The 17443-nt window shown below is 45.6% G+C and overlaps 1 protein-coding gene across 2 annotated transcripts in view; it reads right to left on the bottom strand.

The window, feature by feature from the left end:
• The window catches only part of GNE (glucosamine (UDP-N-acetyl)-2-epimerase/N-acetylmannosamine kinase), a 34035-nt gene extending 27242 nt beyond the window's left edge, over window positions 1-6793 (bottom strand). The window contains exon 1 of one of the 2 annotated variants that reach the window (XM_069777520.1): window positions 6644-6793. In XM_069777520.1, coding sequence (XP_069633621.1) covers window positions 6644-6694 — 51 coding nt within the window. In that variant the 5' untranslated portion in view covers window positions 6695-6793. The remainder of the gene's footprint in view (window positions 1-6643) is intronic. The other variant, XM_069777523.1, reaches the window with a different exon arrangement.
• Between the last annotated feature and the right edge of the window lie 10650 nt (window positions 6794-17443).

Below are 17443 nucleotides of genomic sequence, written 5' to 3'. Positions count from 1 at the left end.
AGGTAAGAATCATAGAGCTTTCAGAAGAGCAGGTCCTTCTGACACTGCCAAACTAATAACTTCTGAAGATTCTGGGACAACAGTGCTCAACTCCTGTGAATGCATTCCATTATTAATATATATTCTTACAGGAAAAGACCAAGTAACACATACTACATGATATAAGTATAATATAAACAGACACACAGAGTAAGGAAAACATAACAAGTTATTACCTTCCTGCATTTTCCTGTTTGTTATTCCCAGTTAAAACTACCAGGTGAGCTGTGCAGTTAATAGTAACTGTAAGCAACCACAGCAGTGTGTTAGCTAGGCCAGTATCACATCATGGGCTTGCAGCTTATATCTGATGTTTAAGAGAAAGAGAAGAGATGGAGGATAAGACAATGACATACATGCTATACAAAGGGAAATTTGGGGGTTTATTCTCTCCTCACCACAACATAGATCTCTCACATCTTTGCTCGGTGTCTTATGCTAACACAAAAAGAGGACCTGTATGTAGGTAAGATTGTTAGGCACAGAATTCCCAGCCAAGGGAGAGGAAATCCAAAACTATGTGAAAACTTGTTCCCTGTCTCCAGGAGGATATGTGTCCAAAGAAGAGCAATGAAACTCGTGAAGGGAGCTGTCTTATGAGGAGCAGCTGAGAGAACTGGGGTTGTTTAGCCCCAAGAAAAGTAGGCTGAGGGGAGACCTTATTGCACTCTACAACTACCTGAAAGGATGTTGTAGTGAGGTGGGTGTCGGTCTCTTCTCCCAAGTAGCAATTGATAGGACAAAAGGAAATGGCCTCAAGTTGCACCAGGGGAGGGTTAGATTGGGTATAAGGAAAAATTTCACCAAAAGGGTTATCAAGCATTGGAACAGGCTGCCCAGGGGAAGTGGTTGAATCACCATCCCTGGAGGTATTTAAAAGATGTGTAGACATGGTGCTTAGGGACGTGGTTTAGTGGTGGACTTGGCAGTGTTAGGTTAATGGTTGGGCTCGATGCTCTTAAGGGTCTTTTCCAGCCTAAATGATTCTATGATTCTATGTTAAAATCAGGTGCATCAAAACCCCAGGTAACAAGCAGAGTTATGAATCTCACTGAAATAACTAGGAATTAGCTAAAAAATATCACAGGATTTTTTTTTAGAGCTACAAATGTTCCATAACAGATTAACAGCCTCTTCTTTCTTATTGGAAAGATGGCATATGCTGATGTCTGGTGTATTACGATATAATTGCATTTGCTTATATCCTATAAAATTTGATTCAAGTTTCCAGTAACTAGCTAGAGTTGTAGGATGTGATAGAGGCACGGTATGAAAACTAACCTCCATTCTAGGGGATTCCTTGCTCAGGGTTGGGGGGTGAGATACTATCCATCTGAAACCCACGCAAAGCACTGGAAAGAGTGCTGGCAACCTCAGTAGGATTTTTTTCAGTTTGTTCAATCTCTAACAATGTGAGCCTTTATCTTAATTTCAGCTGGAAAAAAAACACAAAGCTTTTCTTTCCAACTCCCTCTCTCTAAAAATAAAATAGTGGAACTGACCCACTTTTTTGCTGGCATCATGTGATTCCCTCTACTTGTGTGATCTGTTTAATCCTTCAGAAGGATCTGTTTTCTTTACTTGGATTAGAAGCTTTTAAGGTTATGGTTTGTCTGTCTCTTCTGAAGCTCCACTCCTGTTCAGTCCTGCTGGAATAAATTTGATTGCTATTGCTGATTGTTGACACACATCAAACATCCACTGGGGAATATGACACAGTTCAACATACCCAAGCTGGCTTCAAACCAGTTGGTCTTGAACAATGGCAGCCTAGGCTGGGGTGATTCTTCTTACTGTGGAATTCTTCTTACTGTGCTGATGCCTGTGCTATGCTTCTAAACCCCTTGCAGACAACATGGTTTACTTAAAACAGCTTGGGGTATGTTCAAACAGGAATGAATAGAGCTGCTGTCCATACTCAGAGTCTCTATTTGGATAAAAGACAGCAAGGAATCAACTTGATTGGAAGCTGTCATCACTAGGTAAGAACAGTGAGTAAGTCTGCCAAATACCAGATCGCAGTTTCCACCTTAGCTACAGCTGGGAGAGTTTTTTGTTATGCATACTTGGTCGAGGAAATCATGCAGCAGAAACAGCCAAGTTATATGGATGAAAATGGCTCTCATGTGAAAGACCAGAAAGCAAGTTCTGTTAAGCTTTCTCACTTCGGGCTTTTATCACGAGTGATAAAAAAAGAGGCAAGTTTGCAAGGCTGAGCTTAATTCTCTATCCAGCTTTCAGTGGAAGCTAAACCTACGTTGTTTCTGTTTCATTCCTCTGTATTATTGCAATTTTAAAGATGGAAGATACCAAAATCACCATGTTCCAGTAGTGCTGTGGTTCTAATCTTGTGTTCTGCTGTGCACCATGCAGCCCTCTGCCCTCAATCCAATCTTCCTTTCAGTGGGTGCAAAGAGACTAAGGGTGGATTGTGTTGTTTGTCCAGACAGGAGCAGCTGTGCGTGTAGGTCTGTGGAGGCTTTTGCAAGCTTTAACAAAGGTGCAAGAGCTGTACTGTCTTGGAGCAGGAGGTCGAACAGGCCAGAACCTGGGAGAAAAGGAGGGGAGGAGCCAGAAACAATCATCTCGTGATAAGACTGCCTAATTTTTCCACTTAAAATTGACATACTGTGTTGAAAAGAAAGTTAAATGGCTGGCAATATTAATATGCCAAAAAATGTCTGGCCACTATTAATAAATAACTCCTGTGTTGTCAACAGGTCTAGAGTTCCTATTTCTCTTTTCGTCCAACTAGTATCTCTTTTTTACATCTTTCTTATCCCTTCTGAGGCTCCATGGCATCCTACTTGCATGCAGCTCTGTTTTCAATGTGACTGTTGGCTGACAAATATTTGAAATATTATGTCTTAACTGGTAATTCCTACTTTCTAATTTTAAGGGGTACTAATGCTACTAAATACTTAACAAAAAAATATCTGTTAAGCAGAGATCTAACATCAGGACTAAAGAATTATAATAGTAAACATGTATATCCACCTTTCTACGTATTAAAAGAATTTGTTTTGTGTGTAGTTTATGGACTTCTACTTTGGCTATTATCTGCACTAAGACAAAAAATGTGATGAAAGAAGAAAATGTAATTGTAAAGATGGTTATCGTACAAAGCATATAGTCAGTTTACAGTTTCAAAGAGAGATGAGGAAATTTTGAGAGACAGAGAATATAAAATGGGCAAAGAAGTGTAGCTGTAGCTGTTCATTAAGCAAAGGGTAAATCCTCCTGTCTTGGAAGCTTATAACGCACAAGGTATCATTAGCTGAGTTATTCAAATGTCTTCTTTAATAATGTGACTTTTAGAGCAATCTTAAGTCCTAAACTATTAGAATTTCCTGAAACAATTTCAGATTTTTCATTTGAAGAAGCTTGCAGAGATGTAATGGAAGGCACAAATGCCAGTCAAAAGCACAGTGTTTTCTATGTCAGGCATTACATGAAAGATGTCTTTAATTCTTGGTCAAGAATAAAATGTCCTCATTTTTTGTTTGGAGTATCTACAGCTCTTACTTTCATTACACGCAATCTCCAGAAAGAGTTTTGTTTTTCCAAGCAAGAAACAAAAGTCAAGGAAAAGTAAAACCAAACACACAATTTTAAAAGACGTACTATCTCTAAAGAGTGCATAGAAAGCCTTCAACCAACAAACCTTCTGTAAACGTGCTTTACTTGGACAGGAAGCCAGGACCTTGTAAATGATGAAGAGCAAATCTTTAGAGTTCAGGATGACATTTAGGAAAAGAAAAAAAACCCCACATGTTAAATGGCCATTTATTTCTTTCCTTCCTTCTTTTTGATACTTATCTGGAAAAAAGTCATATGAAGAGCACCTGAGTCAGCTGTTATTCTGACTTAACTTTCAGGATAGTCTAATTTTCTCAGCTGGATTTGCTATCCATGGTTTTTTATTAAAGCTTTGATTTAGTACTGGATGTTTTAATGAAAGATGGTCCAGAATTACAAAGAAATAAAAGCAACTGCTAAAATATTCCCTGATTTTGCAGGAAGGGAAACTCTCCCCATAGATGTTTTAACTTCAACACACATGTCCGCAGGCTATGCTGAGTCCTCTGGGAAAGACTATACACCATTGAGAGACTAGCAGTCTATTTTCCCAAGGCCTTCTATGTGCCAGGATGTAGGAGGTTACTCAAAATCATGTGGTTACAGATCACTTTCTGACTGGCCCGGCTGCCTGAGGCAGTATTTATTAGAAACTCAGCCAGAATATCCCTGCCATTTGGCTAGTGAGACTCCATGTTGTGAGAGGCTCTCCCTCTTACTTTTCTTGTGCTTTCTGAAACCTCCTTGTGAATCTCTGAAAGGCAGTTATGAAATACTGACATTGTGTAGCATGCTCTCATGCCTGTATTTTCTTATACAATGTTCTATGATCCATCTCAATTTTTTACTATTAAATTGTAAGAAAAAGCATCTAATTTGAACAGGATCTTCAAAGGACGTTTTATATTTTCAAAGCTAAGTACTTAGTGGGAAATTCACTATGAGTGGCTTCTACCACATGAAATCATTCTGGTTTATGGAAAAGATTACAGGGATCCTTGACTCTGCCCTAGTCTCAGTTTTACATAACCCAAAAAACCCACCCTTTCCCTGAGCAGCACAGCGTTGATGGGAATCTCCTTTCCTTAATTATTCCCTTAGTGTGGGCTGCCAACCTTCTTACTAGCTGAAGTTCTCCAGGCTGCAGGCAGACTTGTTAAGTATGATATACTAAACGAGCAATGCAGCAGTGAGAAATCTAGTAGAAGAGTCCTCCCAAGTAAAAATGCTCAATTAGTTTTTGTGTACTAACATTCTAATTTAAAGCCTTGGGGGACATGCAAACATTCTATAGTTTCCATCAGTGTCCTTGATTTCCTTAATATGAATGGGGAGCTTTGTTAATTTTCACTTCTGTCCCTAAGTTGGTTTACTCTTTAGCATCTGATGCACTGACACAGTGGTGTCACACTTGGGACTTAGAGCCCGTAAAGAAATACTGCTACAAGAGGGCAAAAAACGTTATTACTTAATTTCTTACTTAAAAATAAGGAAAACAGACATATTTTCAGTGCTTGTTGGAAATCCATTTCTTTAAAGCCTAAATCTGAGTCCTAGAAGGATGCCTTTATTGGAGAATATCCAAGGCAATCGTATTTCTCAGCACCTCCAGATCTCATGGAAACCTGCAGCCAAATCTGAACTCAAAGCTGTGGGAGGCAAGAGGAAAGGGACGATATGTGAAGAAACACTTCAGAGAAAGAGGCATTTCCAGTTGACGTGGTAAGACATTCAGATTCAAATGGGACAAGTCTTCTTTGCATAATAGGCACACACCTTTTGTTTCTTATTTTGGCAGACTTCACCTCCAATGCCTTTTCCACACTAATCCTGCATGCAGAGAGCCATATCCCCTGGTAGCTTAAAACAGCTGACAGGCAGCCACAAAACCGGCTTTGCAGGTGGCAAAGTGAACAGCCTGGGGCAACAGCATCAGCAGAACTACTTTCTGCAGCGGGAGTGCTGGCCAAAGGGCAAGGAATCAGGACCACCCTCAGGGGGCTTGGCTGGCTCTTCGGCCCTCTCTCCAGTGCCACCTTCCCAACTCTTCTGCACTTGCTGTCCTTCTCCCTGCTGTATGCCTCTCCTCTGCCTTTCCCTCAGTGTTGTGCTCACTTGTTAGCTGAATGCCTTCTGAGAAAACCTGCTAAAAAACTACCCCACAGTGCTCAAGCCCCCTTGTTACCCTGCCTGCATTCATGTCTTTTCTCCCAAACCCTGTCCATATCCTGCTTGGATGTGAATCCTTTGAGGGTCCATGCCTTTCTTCCCACTCTGCCTGTACAGGACATGGCATGGTGGGGCCATTCCTCATTACCACTGGTACATTAGCAAAATAAAACTGATTAATAATCCTAAACCCCTGCTGAGACCACCCTCCAGGCAGTACCCCAACATGGGTGAATCCAAACCTAATCTCTCATCTGCCGAATAACAGACAAGGAAGTCACAGTGACAAGGGATAGAGCGGTAGCTTTGGGGAGGTCGCCAGCTCCCCGAAGCTTGCTATGGACTGAATAATGAAAAGAGAATACAGAGAGAACGGGCGCAAACGGGCAACCATTTAGCACCGTTCTCCGGAGAACTTCTAAATGCCCAGCACATGAGCCAGCACGGCCGCAAATCCCACAAGCCAGAAGGAGAAACGGAGGTACGGAGACCGGTCCCGCGTCGGCCCTGGAGACGGCACCTGCCGCGACATCCTCGCCGAGCGGGCAGGGCAGCTCCCTCCCGGGGATCACTACACGCCGGGCGCCGGCTCGCCCTCCCCCGCAGGGCTGCCCTCGCTCGGGCCGCCTGCAGGCACGGGCTCGGCGGAAAGCTGCCTCCCCCGGGGCGGGCAAGAGCCGCCGGGCCGCTGCCCGCGGCCCCGGCTCGCTCACCCGCCTGGGGGACAGCCGCCGACAAAGGGCGGCTCCCGCAGTCCCCTACACGGCGAGCACGCCCGGAGGCGGTCCCCCGCCCGCACCGCCGGGCCTTCCCCCCTCGGGACCCCCGCCGGCGGCGAGCGAAACCGCGGACTTACGTGGGGGCCGCGGGCGAGCGGCTCCCGGCGCGGCGGCGCGTTGGTCCCCATGGCGGCCGGCGGGTACACGGCGCTGAGCCGCTTCCCCGGCGGCTCTGCCGCTACCAAGCCGGGGCCGCCGGGCCGCCGCGGGAGCGGCACCCGGTGCCGGGGCCACGCCGGGACCGCCCCGCGCCCCAAGCACCGCCTCTGCCCGCCGAGGGGTGGGGGCCGCGGTCGGCGGTGGAAGACGCCGGAGGGGCGCGGGCTGCTGGGCTTTTGCCGGGACTGCCGGCTGTTATGGGACTAGCCCGCACCGAGTCGCGCCTGCAGTCGCCAGGCGTGCTGGGGGCCGCGGCGGTAGCGTTGATTTCGCAAAGGCCCCGCCGGGCAACGTGGGAAGCGGGGGTCTGAACTTAGGGTGCCCCGCGTTAAAACCTAAAAGGCGGTATTGCGTCCGAGTGTGCTACTGTGTCTCAGGGAGCCATCTCCCTGCTGGGTAGCGCCTGTGCACGCACAGCAGTTAGGAGAGGCAGGCAGCCTTACTGCTGCTAAGCCTACTCTGTGGATATTACCAGCTAGTATCGATGACACCTTGTGTTTTTAACATTGCCAAGACTACCCAGATCCATTCAGAACAACAGGAACCTGCAGCTCTCCCCAAGGCAAGGAGCTTGGGAATGGAGCTTGTATGGCACCTGCATCAAGCAAGCAAGTCTTCCAAGCACAGGTCTGGAAGACAGCTGCAGCTGGAACTTCAGAAGCCTGATTCCAGCTTCTTGCCTTCACATACACCATTTCAAGGCCATGTCTTCCTATGGCTTATTTGCAGCTGTACCTCTGACCCCTTTCAGGTCCTGAGGCCTGCATGTTTGCCCTGTCCCAAGGGAGCCCTGCAGTCGCCCTTCTCACACAGGGCCCTGAGATGCTGTAGGCACCTGTGTGACCCCTGACTTTCAGGGTCACCTTGGGGTACTTGCAGTTCTTTCCTAACCGGCTTTTGATTTCCAATATGTGGGCCTTAGTGTTTGCAGAGAAATTACTTGTCTCCAGCCATTCTGTCCTTTCTTGCTTATTTTTCCTGAAACATACACATTCAATCTAACACAAAAATTTATAGCACCTCAGTAAGCAGGTCATTGCACAGCACCTGCAAATTTTACTGATTGGCTCTTCCTCTGTGACCGGTTTTACGCCTATACACAAATGATTCAACAGTAGTGACCATGACTTATTGCTGGGAGTTTTTCTTAACTTGGGATCAACATGCTATGCTGATATCTGTTTTAATTCATCCCTCTATAGCCATGGCAGTTTATAATTTTTTGCATTCTGTTAGCACAGTGTGTTTCTAGCTGCCCATTTTATCCTGTTATATATCTACAAGGCAGGCTGCTAAATAAAGCATCAGAAGAAAAGGAAGCACAATAAAGCAGCAACAAAAGACTTCAAAAGAGTGGGCACTTGCAGAATCAGAGAACAAGGACATACTTTGTTAGTTTGCTGTGAACCGTATGTTGCAATATTTTTCCCCTGTTTTCCACATATTTACATATCTGCGTGAGTTTTCTTTCACAATGTATTTTAACTGAATTCTTTTGCTGTTCTGTGCTTTGTCTCAGAAAAATCTCATTTTTCTGTCTGCAATGTAATCTGAAACCCACAAGTGTTACACTGTCACATCCTCCACACAAGTGTTTGCAGCTCTTACTGCTTCTCAGCATTGAAACATTCACTTAACAGATTTTCCTCTCCCAGGGCTGCATTATGCATGTGTATATGTGTTTGCACACACATAAACATACATGCAGGTACCTGTTTTTTAAACATGTTTGCCAGTTGTGGGAGATTTCAGAAAACAAGCTGTATTCAATTTCCCTGTATCAGATACCTGGCTTCTAAAATTTCTCCATTCTTGACAAAAAAGGACATTAGAGTTGGAGCTTGTTTTTTTCCTGGGACTACATAGAAAGAAAAGCCCCAATTCCCTTGGGCTTCCTCAAGCCCAATTCCCTTCTTTCTGTACTTTTCCACTTTAGCAGACATTTGTCACCCAGCTTCTCCAAATCTCACTGGTCATTCATTTGTCTGGCATGGGACCTTTACTTCCTACTCTCCTGATGATTAATCCACCTCTAGAACGATGGACCTTTGTTTTGGATTAAGGCTAATGTAAGTGCATTTATTTAACTCAGTTGTTCCTTTAGTACTCTATCATGTAGCACTGTGGAAAATTTAAGTCTGCCAGGAACTGTGTCTGCTGGGCCACTTCCGTGTTAGCTTTACCTTCCAGCATAAGGTCTCTGTCTTTTGCTTTTCCCGAAACTCTGCAAAAGCAGGAGCCCCAGAGTACAGGATGTCAGTCTGAGACATTCTTGAGTCTGCTCTGAAAACTAACCTAACACCTTCAGACAAATGAGCACACTTGAGTGCTTGTAGGGACAGTCAAGTGTTCTTGTCCTGGTCACTTGTACCCTATGAGCTGTACTGGTACTTTCCCCAGCCTGCAGCAAAACATGCCCACAGGCTTTGGAGGTGCAGTAAAGTACCGTCAAGTGTTTAAGGCTCTGCACCAAACTTGTATGAACAGCTCAGCGTTATGTGCCTTTGTCTTGGCGTCCCTAGCTGAAAGGTCACTGTTACTCTCAGGCAGGCTCTACAGACATATTTGTATAGGCATGATAACACCGAAGTGTAAGGCTATGCAGGAAGGGTGGCTGGGGGATGCATAAAGTGAACTTTCGACAAAGTCTTCCCTCACTATCCCTTGGATCAGAGTAGCAACAGGTCATTTCTGTGATATGTCCACCACTCCTTCTCTGCATAAATGACACACATAATAGAGGGCTGTATTCTCCCTAATGTTGACTGGGCTTGTGAGTCACTTAAGGATGTACAAGTTATTTGGGTCTAACTGAGTGCCTATCTTCTCACACAAAAAGAGACCTTCAGGTGCCACATCTGGCCTTGTCTTCTGGCCTCTCCTTTAGGGAACAAGTCTTGGTAAAATGTTGTTGCCCAATGTCCACTCAGTCTACAGTCTAAAAAATTATTACATTTTTAATAGCATTTTGATTAATTTTTATCAATTTTGCAGAAGTTTCAATTCCTCCCCCTCTTCCCTACATTTGATCAGACCAGTGGCTTGGGGATGGAGATAAGCCCAGTGAACAGGGGTGTTCTTCTGAGGGACAGGCTGCATGGTGAACTCAAACTGTGTTGCTTGCATTGCTGGCCAGGTTGGGCAGCTGGCACACAGCTGACAGCAGCCTGGCTGTCTGGCAATGAGAAAGGAGAAAAAAAAGGTTTGCCTTTGCACAGTATGGGATATTAAAATGAGGGATAGTATAGTGATGTATAGAATATACACTGATGGCTTCAGACATCCATGCCTGTTCTCCACACTGCTCCACCGGCTTTTCCTATTGGAAGGCAGGTAGCACCAATCTTTCCCTGCTAATTTTGCCTGGACTTTCAACAACATCTTACAGGTTCACTTGACCTCCATTTTGCAGTTTATACAGTCTGGAGTCCTCTGCCCTGCTGAAGTGAGGAGGCATTGGCCATGGAGGAAACTGAAATGTGGACCTACCTGGAAGTTTTGCAGAAGGTGTTTTCTGCTCCTGTGTGGGAATTCAGATCCATAAGCTGGTGTTGCAGGAAGTTGAGAGTAAATGTTAACTCCTCTGACCCCTTATAGGATATACTTAACTTCTGTCTGCTTTGGGGCAAGGCAGGATAGAAGGCACTTTTCAAGCAATGTCTGATTAAACAATTAACCTTGCTATACTAGCTTTTCTTGTTCTACACTCCTATTTGTCCCTTTGTTTGCCTCCAGGCTGTTCCTGTGAAAATGGCATGTGAACAAAATCCACTCAGAAAAGAGCAGACACTCTTATGTAGTTCATGCGGGCTCAGTTACAACAATGTCACTACAAACACTACAGGAATTCAGTATAACAATTTGGACAGTGAAGTTATCAAAGGAGAAAGGAAGGGTCTGAACTTCCAGAATGACAGAAAAAGAGGTGGTTTCTACCAATCACTGCAGTGAGGGGCTGCGGACTCCTTAGGCTAGCTGGGGCCTTCTACTGGCCCTTCTCATCCCCTATGTAAGAGGCGGGCTAGACTCTCTGACAGGAGTGGAAAGGGGATCCTGGGCCCACAACAGTAGTGACTCTGGGTTGAGCGGGAGGTGAATGGGAAAGCTCTGTTTGGAAAATTCCTAGGCTTGCAGGCTTAATAAGACACAGTATTCTGTTCAGATTGAAACGGATTATGAATATTATCTCTCTCATATTTAAAAAACCATCAAAGCTCCATCCAAAAGTCCAAGAGTGTTAACATGGTAAAGGCACTTGAGTTTTGATAGCTAGTGGCATACAGTGTGTTGAATAGTTAATACATTTAGTTAGCCACAACTCATTAAAAGTAAAATCAATAGCATCTGAAATATGATAGCATCTCTCTGCTACCAGGAGCAAAACATCACATTTATTTACATGTCCACAGCCTGTTCCAACACTCAGTGAAATCAGATCTTACTCATGAGTTAGGTTTTGGCTAAAAGTCCTCTGTTGTAACCCCAATAATGTGGCTATATGTAATAAGGTTCTGAGAGTAATTAATGGTTTAGTACATAAGCTTGGCAGTACCAGAAGAAAGCATGTTTACTCCTGCTTTTCTAATTTCAAAAGTTTCAAGCTCTGCTGGGCCTGCAGGATCCTGCATAGGTGGAGTTCAAGGAAGTATTTGTAATAGTTGTTATCTTCTGACTGTTCAGACAGCATTGAACTACAATCCCTGCTATATTTTTGTGAAGCAGGAGTCTGGGAACACTAGGTTTGTATAGCTAAATATGTATGGAAGCAGGCTGGAGCTAGGTATCATTGGACATGGCATGGGATGTTTACCCAGAAAACAAGGATGGCCCAACTGGTGTCCTGTACTAAAAAAGGGTCACATTTTGCTTACAGGTTTTTACCTGGGAAAATTGCAGATCCCCATATACCTGGTGTATTGGTTTTATGTGGCAAGGTTTTGGTAGCGGGGGGGGTTACAGGGGTGGCTCCTGTAAGAAGCTGCTGGAAGCTTCCCCTGTGTTCGAGAGAGAGCGAGCCCATACCAGCCGGCTCTAAGACGGACCCGCCGCCGGCCAAGGCCAAGCCAATCAGTGATAGTGGTAACGCCTCTGTGATAACATTTTTAAGAAGGAAAAAAAAGTTGGGACGCGGAGAAAACAGCCACCGGAGAGAGGAGTGAGAACATGTAAGAGAAACAAGCCTGCGGACACCAAGGTCAGTGCAGAAGGAGGGGGAGGAGATGCTCCAGGCGCCGGAGCGAAGATTCCCCTGCAGCCCATGGTGAAGACCCTGGTGAGGCAGGCTGTCCCCCTGCAGTCCAGGGAGGTCCACGGTGGGGCAGATATCCACCTGCAGCCCGTGGAGGACCCCACGCCGGAGCAGGTGGGTTCCCGAAGGAGGCTGTGACCCTGTGGGAACCCTGCGCTGGAGCAGGTTCCTGGCAGGACCTGCGGATCTGTGGAGAGAGGAGCCCACGGAGCAGGGTTTCTGGCAGGACTTGTGACCCTGTGGGGGACCCACGCTGGAGCAGTGTGCTCCTGAAGGACTGCACACCGTGGAAAGGACCCATGCTGGAGCAGATCGTGAAGAACTGCAGCCCGTGGGAATGGCCCACGTTGGAGAAAGTTCGTGGAGGACTGTCTCCCGTGGGTGGGACCCCACGCTGGAGCAGGGGAAGAGTGTGATGAGCCCTCGCCCTGAGGAGGTGAAGCGGCAGAAAATAACATGTGATGACCGTAAACCCCATCCCTGTCCCCCTTGTGCTGTTGGGGGGGCTTGGTGGAGAAATCCGGGAGTGAAGTTGTGCCCGGGAAGAAGGGAGGGGTGGAGGGAAGGTGTTCTGAGATTTCGTTTTATTTCTCATTTACCTTACTCTGGCTGATTTGTAATAAATTGAGCTAATTTTCCCTAAGCTGAGTCTGTTTTGCCCGTGATGGTAATTAGTGAATGATCTCTCCTGTCCTTATCTCGACCCGCAAGCTTTTTGTTATATTTTTCTCTCCCCTGTCCAGCTGAGGAGGGGGAGTGATAGAATGGCTTTGGTGGGCACCTGGCGTCCAGCCAGGGTCAACCCATCACACCTGGTGACTCAGATTGACTCTTGCCGGGGTCCTAGAAAAGGCAAATGAGAGCAACAAATATTTTGAGGTAGTTGAGTGATTAGCTTAAGGAAAGCCATGTGGATTTCAAAGTTCTCTGAGGAGGCCTGTGACCATATGCAAGAGTCATGAGTTCTAATTAATCTTTCAGGAAACACATCCATGTGACTGTTAGGCCAGCTCGCCCATGATTTTTGGTGAGAAAAAGCATGCAGAAAAGAGCACTTGGTTGTTACAGAGAGAACACAACTGTTAGAGGTGGTGTTCTGCCCTTAACCAAACTTGGGGAAGATACCTTTACCTGCCTTCTACCTCACTGCTGTGATGGGGTTTACCAGGGGAACCAGCTAAGATCCAGTACTTTCCAGTAAAACCCGGTTCTTCACCGAGTTGGCTGTTTATGAAGGGGGCAACATGGTCAGGTATCTGAGCATGACAGAGTTCTGGCTGGTGGTCTCAGAGCTACCTGTCAGGTCTTCCCTGAAAGAGCAGTGAGAGGCACTGAGCATTCCTGTCACAAGTCTGAGAGAGGTGCCTGCTCTGAAGGTGGCTCACCCCTGTGGCAGCATATGTCTAGGCTTGAAAGTTGCCCTGGGAAGATTTAGCCAGCTGCTCTGGTATGACCCTGTCCTTGGTCAGAGCAGGGGAAATGTGAGGTTTTCTTCCACAGCTGAAAATACCTGAACAGCAGAGGACAGCTAAGGATCAAGGTATGCAGTTTTTTTGGTTAAGAGCAGATAGGCAAGAGAAAAAACATGATCCTGTCAGATAAAAACAGTGATCCAAATTCACATGGGTCTTTTCTCTGAAGAATGATGGTCGCTCCACAGTTAGCAAGAGCCTCCTCCCAGCCCTATCTGGAAAGTGTCATCCTGAGTAAACACAGGCACAGACAGGAAACAGCCCTCCCTAGTCTCCTAATCTAGCTGTTTAACATTAAGTCCTTATTTCTTCTATGTGCATACACAGAAGGGTCCAAGTTATTGATGCCAGTGGATTTGTGCAGTTCCCAGCACTTGGGAACAATCAAAACACTTTTGCTTTGGTCCCAAATAGCAAACCAAGGAGCCCAAAGTTGGTCACAGGAGACTGAAAATGCCTTTCATGCATTACCAACAGTCAGAAAGCAGGCCTGCGGCTTCAAGCCCCTGGTCTGTTGTCACTAAACAATGACTTCCTCATTGTTTGCAAGGAATGGTTTGGCCTCAGTTTGGCTGTTTGCTTATCAAGCACCATAGGAATGGATTTGTTTAAATGTCCAGGAGACTGGGGGAAAGTCTGAAGGAAGGAGGACTTGGTTCTCTTCTTGTTAGAAGAGATTCAGATTTACTTAAGTAAATTGGACATACCTAAGGCCATGAGCCCTGATGAGATGCACCCAGGAGTGCTGAGGGAGCTGACAGATGTCATTGTGAGGCCACTCTTTATTATCTTTGAATGGTTGTGGTAACTGAGAGAGGTTCCTGAGGACTGGAGGAAAGCAAATGTCACTCCTGTCTTCAAAGAAGGCAAGAAGGAGTACCCAGGGAACTACAGGCCAGTTAGCCTCATCTTGACTCCTGAGAGGGTGGAGAAACAACTAATCCTGGAAACTATTCATTCCTGGAAAGAAGGGATTAGTCAACATGGATTTACAAAGAGGAAGTCCTGCTTAATGAAGAAGCTGATAACCTTCTATAATGAAATGACTGGTTTGGTAGATGAGGGGAGAGCAGGTTGACTACCTTGACTTCGGTAAGGCTTTTGACACTGTCTCCCATGTGTCTCAGAGAAGCTGATGATGAGCGGACAGTGAGGTGGATTGAAATCTGGCTGAATGGCCAGGCCCAGAAGGTAGTGATCAGTGGCACGAAGTTTGAGGCCAATACCTAGTGGTGCACCCTGGGGGTCAATACTGGGTCCAATACTGTTTCCTTAATGATGATGGAATAGAGTGGATCCTCAGCAAGTTTCCTGATGACATCGAACTTGGAGGAGTGTCTGATACACCAGAGGGTCATGCTGCTGTTTAGCAGTTCCTTGACATCATACAGTTCAGCAAAGGGAAGTGCAAAGTCTTGCACCTGGGGAGGAATAACCCCATGCACCAAAATATGCTTGAGGCCAACTGACTGGAAAGGAGCTTTGCAGAAAAGGATGGGGGGTCCTGGTGGACATCAAGTTGAACATGAAACAGCAATGTGCCCTTGTGGCAAAGTAGGAAGATGGTATCCTTGAGCTACATTAGGAATAGTGTTGCCAGCAGGCTGAGAGAGTGATCTTTCCCCTCTGTTCAGCACTGGTAAGGTCACACCTGGAGCACTGTGTCAAGTTCTGGGCTCCCCAGTACAAGAGAGATATGGAGCTACTGGAGAGAGTCCAGTGAAGGACCACAAAGATCATAAGGGCCTGGACCATCTTTCATATGAAGAAAGGCTGAGAGAGCTGGTACTCTCTCAGAGAAGGCCCAGGGGAGATCTCATCAAAGTACACCAATATCTAATGGGAGGGTGTAAAGAAGAGGGAGTCAGGCTTTTTTCAGTGGTGCCCAGTGACTGGCAACAGGCACAAATTGAGACACAGGAGCTTCCCTCCAAACATCAGGAAACACTTTTTTACTGTAGGGGTGACTGAGCATTGCCACATGTTGGCCAGAGAGGTGGTGGAGTCTCCCTCCTTCAAGATTTTCAAAAGCCACCTGGACACGGTCCTGGCAACCAGCTTTAGGTGGCCCTGATCGAACAGGGGGGTTGGACCAGATACTGACCTCCAGAGATTGCTTCCAACCTCAGCCATTCTATAATTCTCTGATGTTGTAAAGTATTGAAGACATGCAAAAGATCCTACAGGTCAGGTACTGGCAGTTGAAAGCCATGAGGGATACTTAAAGGTCTCTAAAATGATATCAGACCTGTGTTTAAATGCCTGAATTATTCCTTGAGTGTGTCTTGGCAGTAACTTCTCCACAGAGCAAACCTGTTCCACTCAGAGCTGTATCTGTGGAAGGGCAGGGCCAGGATGTGGATCCTGTTGAAGAGGAAGAAGATATTTGACTTACACGTGTTGGCTCATTTGGTGTGTCAAATGACACATTGCAGAAATTCCTGCAGTTTTTTCCCAAGCATGAACTTTTTACAGCATTGTTGTTTTTTTGTTTTTTTTTTTTTCTTGGTCAGGTTTTGATTCTATTGTTTGGCAGTTTGGATCCTTGTAGGACCAGATATGTTTTTAGCTTTTATGGTGGCAAGGGACAATTTGAAACATGTGGCCTCAAGTATCAAGGTAGAACATTTCTGGGAGCTTAAATTCCTTTATAGATCTGGGCCTTGCTGCTTGATACTTCAAAGGTGAAGATTACAGTCTTGGCAGCTCTGAGCCAAGTGCCTGGGACTTCGTGCTTTTGGAAAGAAGGTCTGGGCCAGGAGACTTTGACAAAAAAAGTTGAAATCAGGGCTGGTCACTGGTGTCTTTAAGCTGAGGGTCTAGGCCTGGAGTCCATTTGGGATTTGGGGTTGTCATGGTTTAACCCCAGCTGGCAACTAAGCACCACACAGCTGCTCGCTCACTCCCCCCCGTGGGATGGGAAACAGAATCAGAAGGGTAAAAAAGTGAGAAAACTCAGACATTGAGATAAGGACAGTTTAGGCAAAAGCCATGCGCTTAAGCAAAGCAGAACAAGGAATTCATTCACCACTTCCCATCAGCAGGCAGGTGTTCAGCCATCTCCAGGAAATCAGGGCTCCATCACACGTAATGGTTGCTTGGGAAGACAAAATGCCATAACTCCAAATGTTCTGCCCTTCCTTCTTCTTCCCCCGGCTTTATATACTGGGTGTGATGTCATGGAATACCCCTTTGGCCAGTTGGGGTCAGCTGTCCTGGCTGTGTCCCCTCCCAACTTCTTGTGCCCCTCCAGCCTTCTTGCTGGCTGGGCATGAGAAGCTGAAAAATCCTTGACGTAGTCTAAACACTACTTAGAAACAACTAAAAACATCAGTATGTTATCAATATTATTCTCATACTAAATCCAAAACATAATGCTGTACCAGCTACTAGAAACAAAATTAACTCTATCCCAGCCAAACCAGGACAGGGATGTGCTGAAAAAAACCCTTCAATGATGAGAGGAAATTTTCAGGATTGTGCTACCGTTGCCTACAGACACACAATCTTTCCATCCTAGATCACCTGCCATCTCATCCTGCCTGTTTCTGACTATAAGCTAGACTAATATGGAAAGCTACTGGAACAAATACCATTGTAATGGATTCTTCTCTGTGGAGAAATTTAGATCTTTCATTTGGGCTTTTTCCTGGTGCAGACTACGATTGACAGGACAGCCTTGCTTTCATGACCATTTTTTACTGTTGGATCAGTCCCCAAAACAGAAGGCCTAATTCTCTCATCAGAGTTTAAGTGAGGATCTGAAATGTGTGGGATCTGAAATGTACTGGATCTACACCTCCAACAGATCTTTGAAAATCTATGGGTGAGAAAACAAGCCCTAGATGATGCAGATTTCCTGTATATAATGGATAGAGTAGGCATATTTGCTGGCATCATGCAGAAGGGGGACATATAATAGAGCCAAACTCAAAGGAGTATTTGTTAAGCAAGTTTTCCTTTAAAGACAGAAAGGCAGAGCCATCTTCTTGCATTAA

Source organism: Haliaeetus albicilla, chromosome Z (genome assembly GCF_947461875.1).
Source record: "Haliaeetus albicilla chromosome Z, bHalAlb1.1, whole genome shotgun sequence".
In the NCBI taxonomy this organism is placed as follows: Eukaryota; Metazoa; Chordata; class Aves; order Accipitriformes; family Accipitridae; genus Haliaeetus; species Haliaeetus albicilla.
Note: the sequence above shows the minus strand (reverse complement) of the source record. Positions and strands in the feature narration are given on the sequence as shown.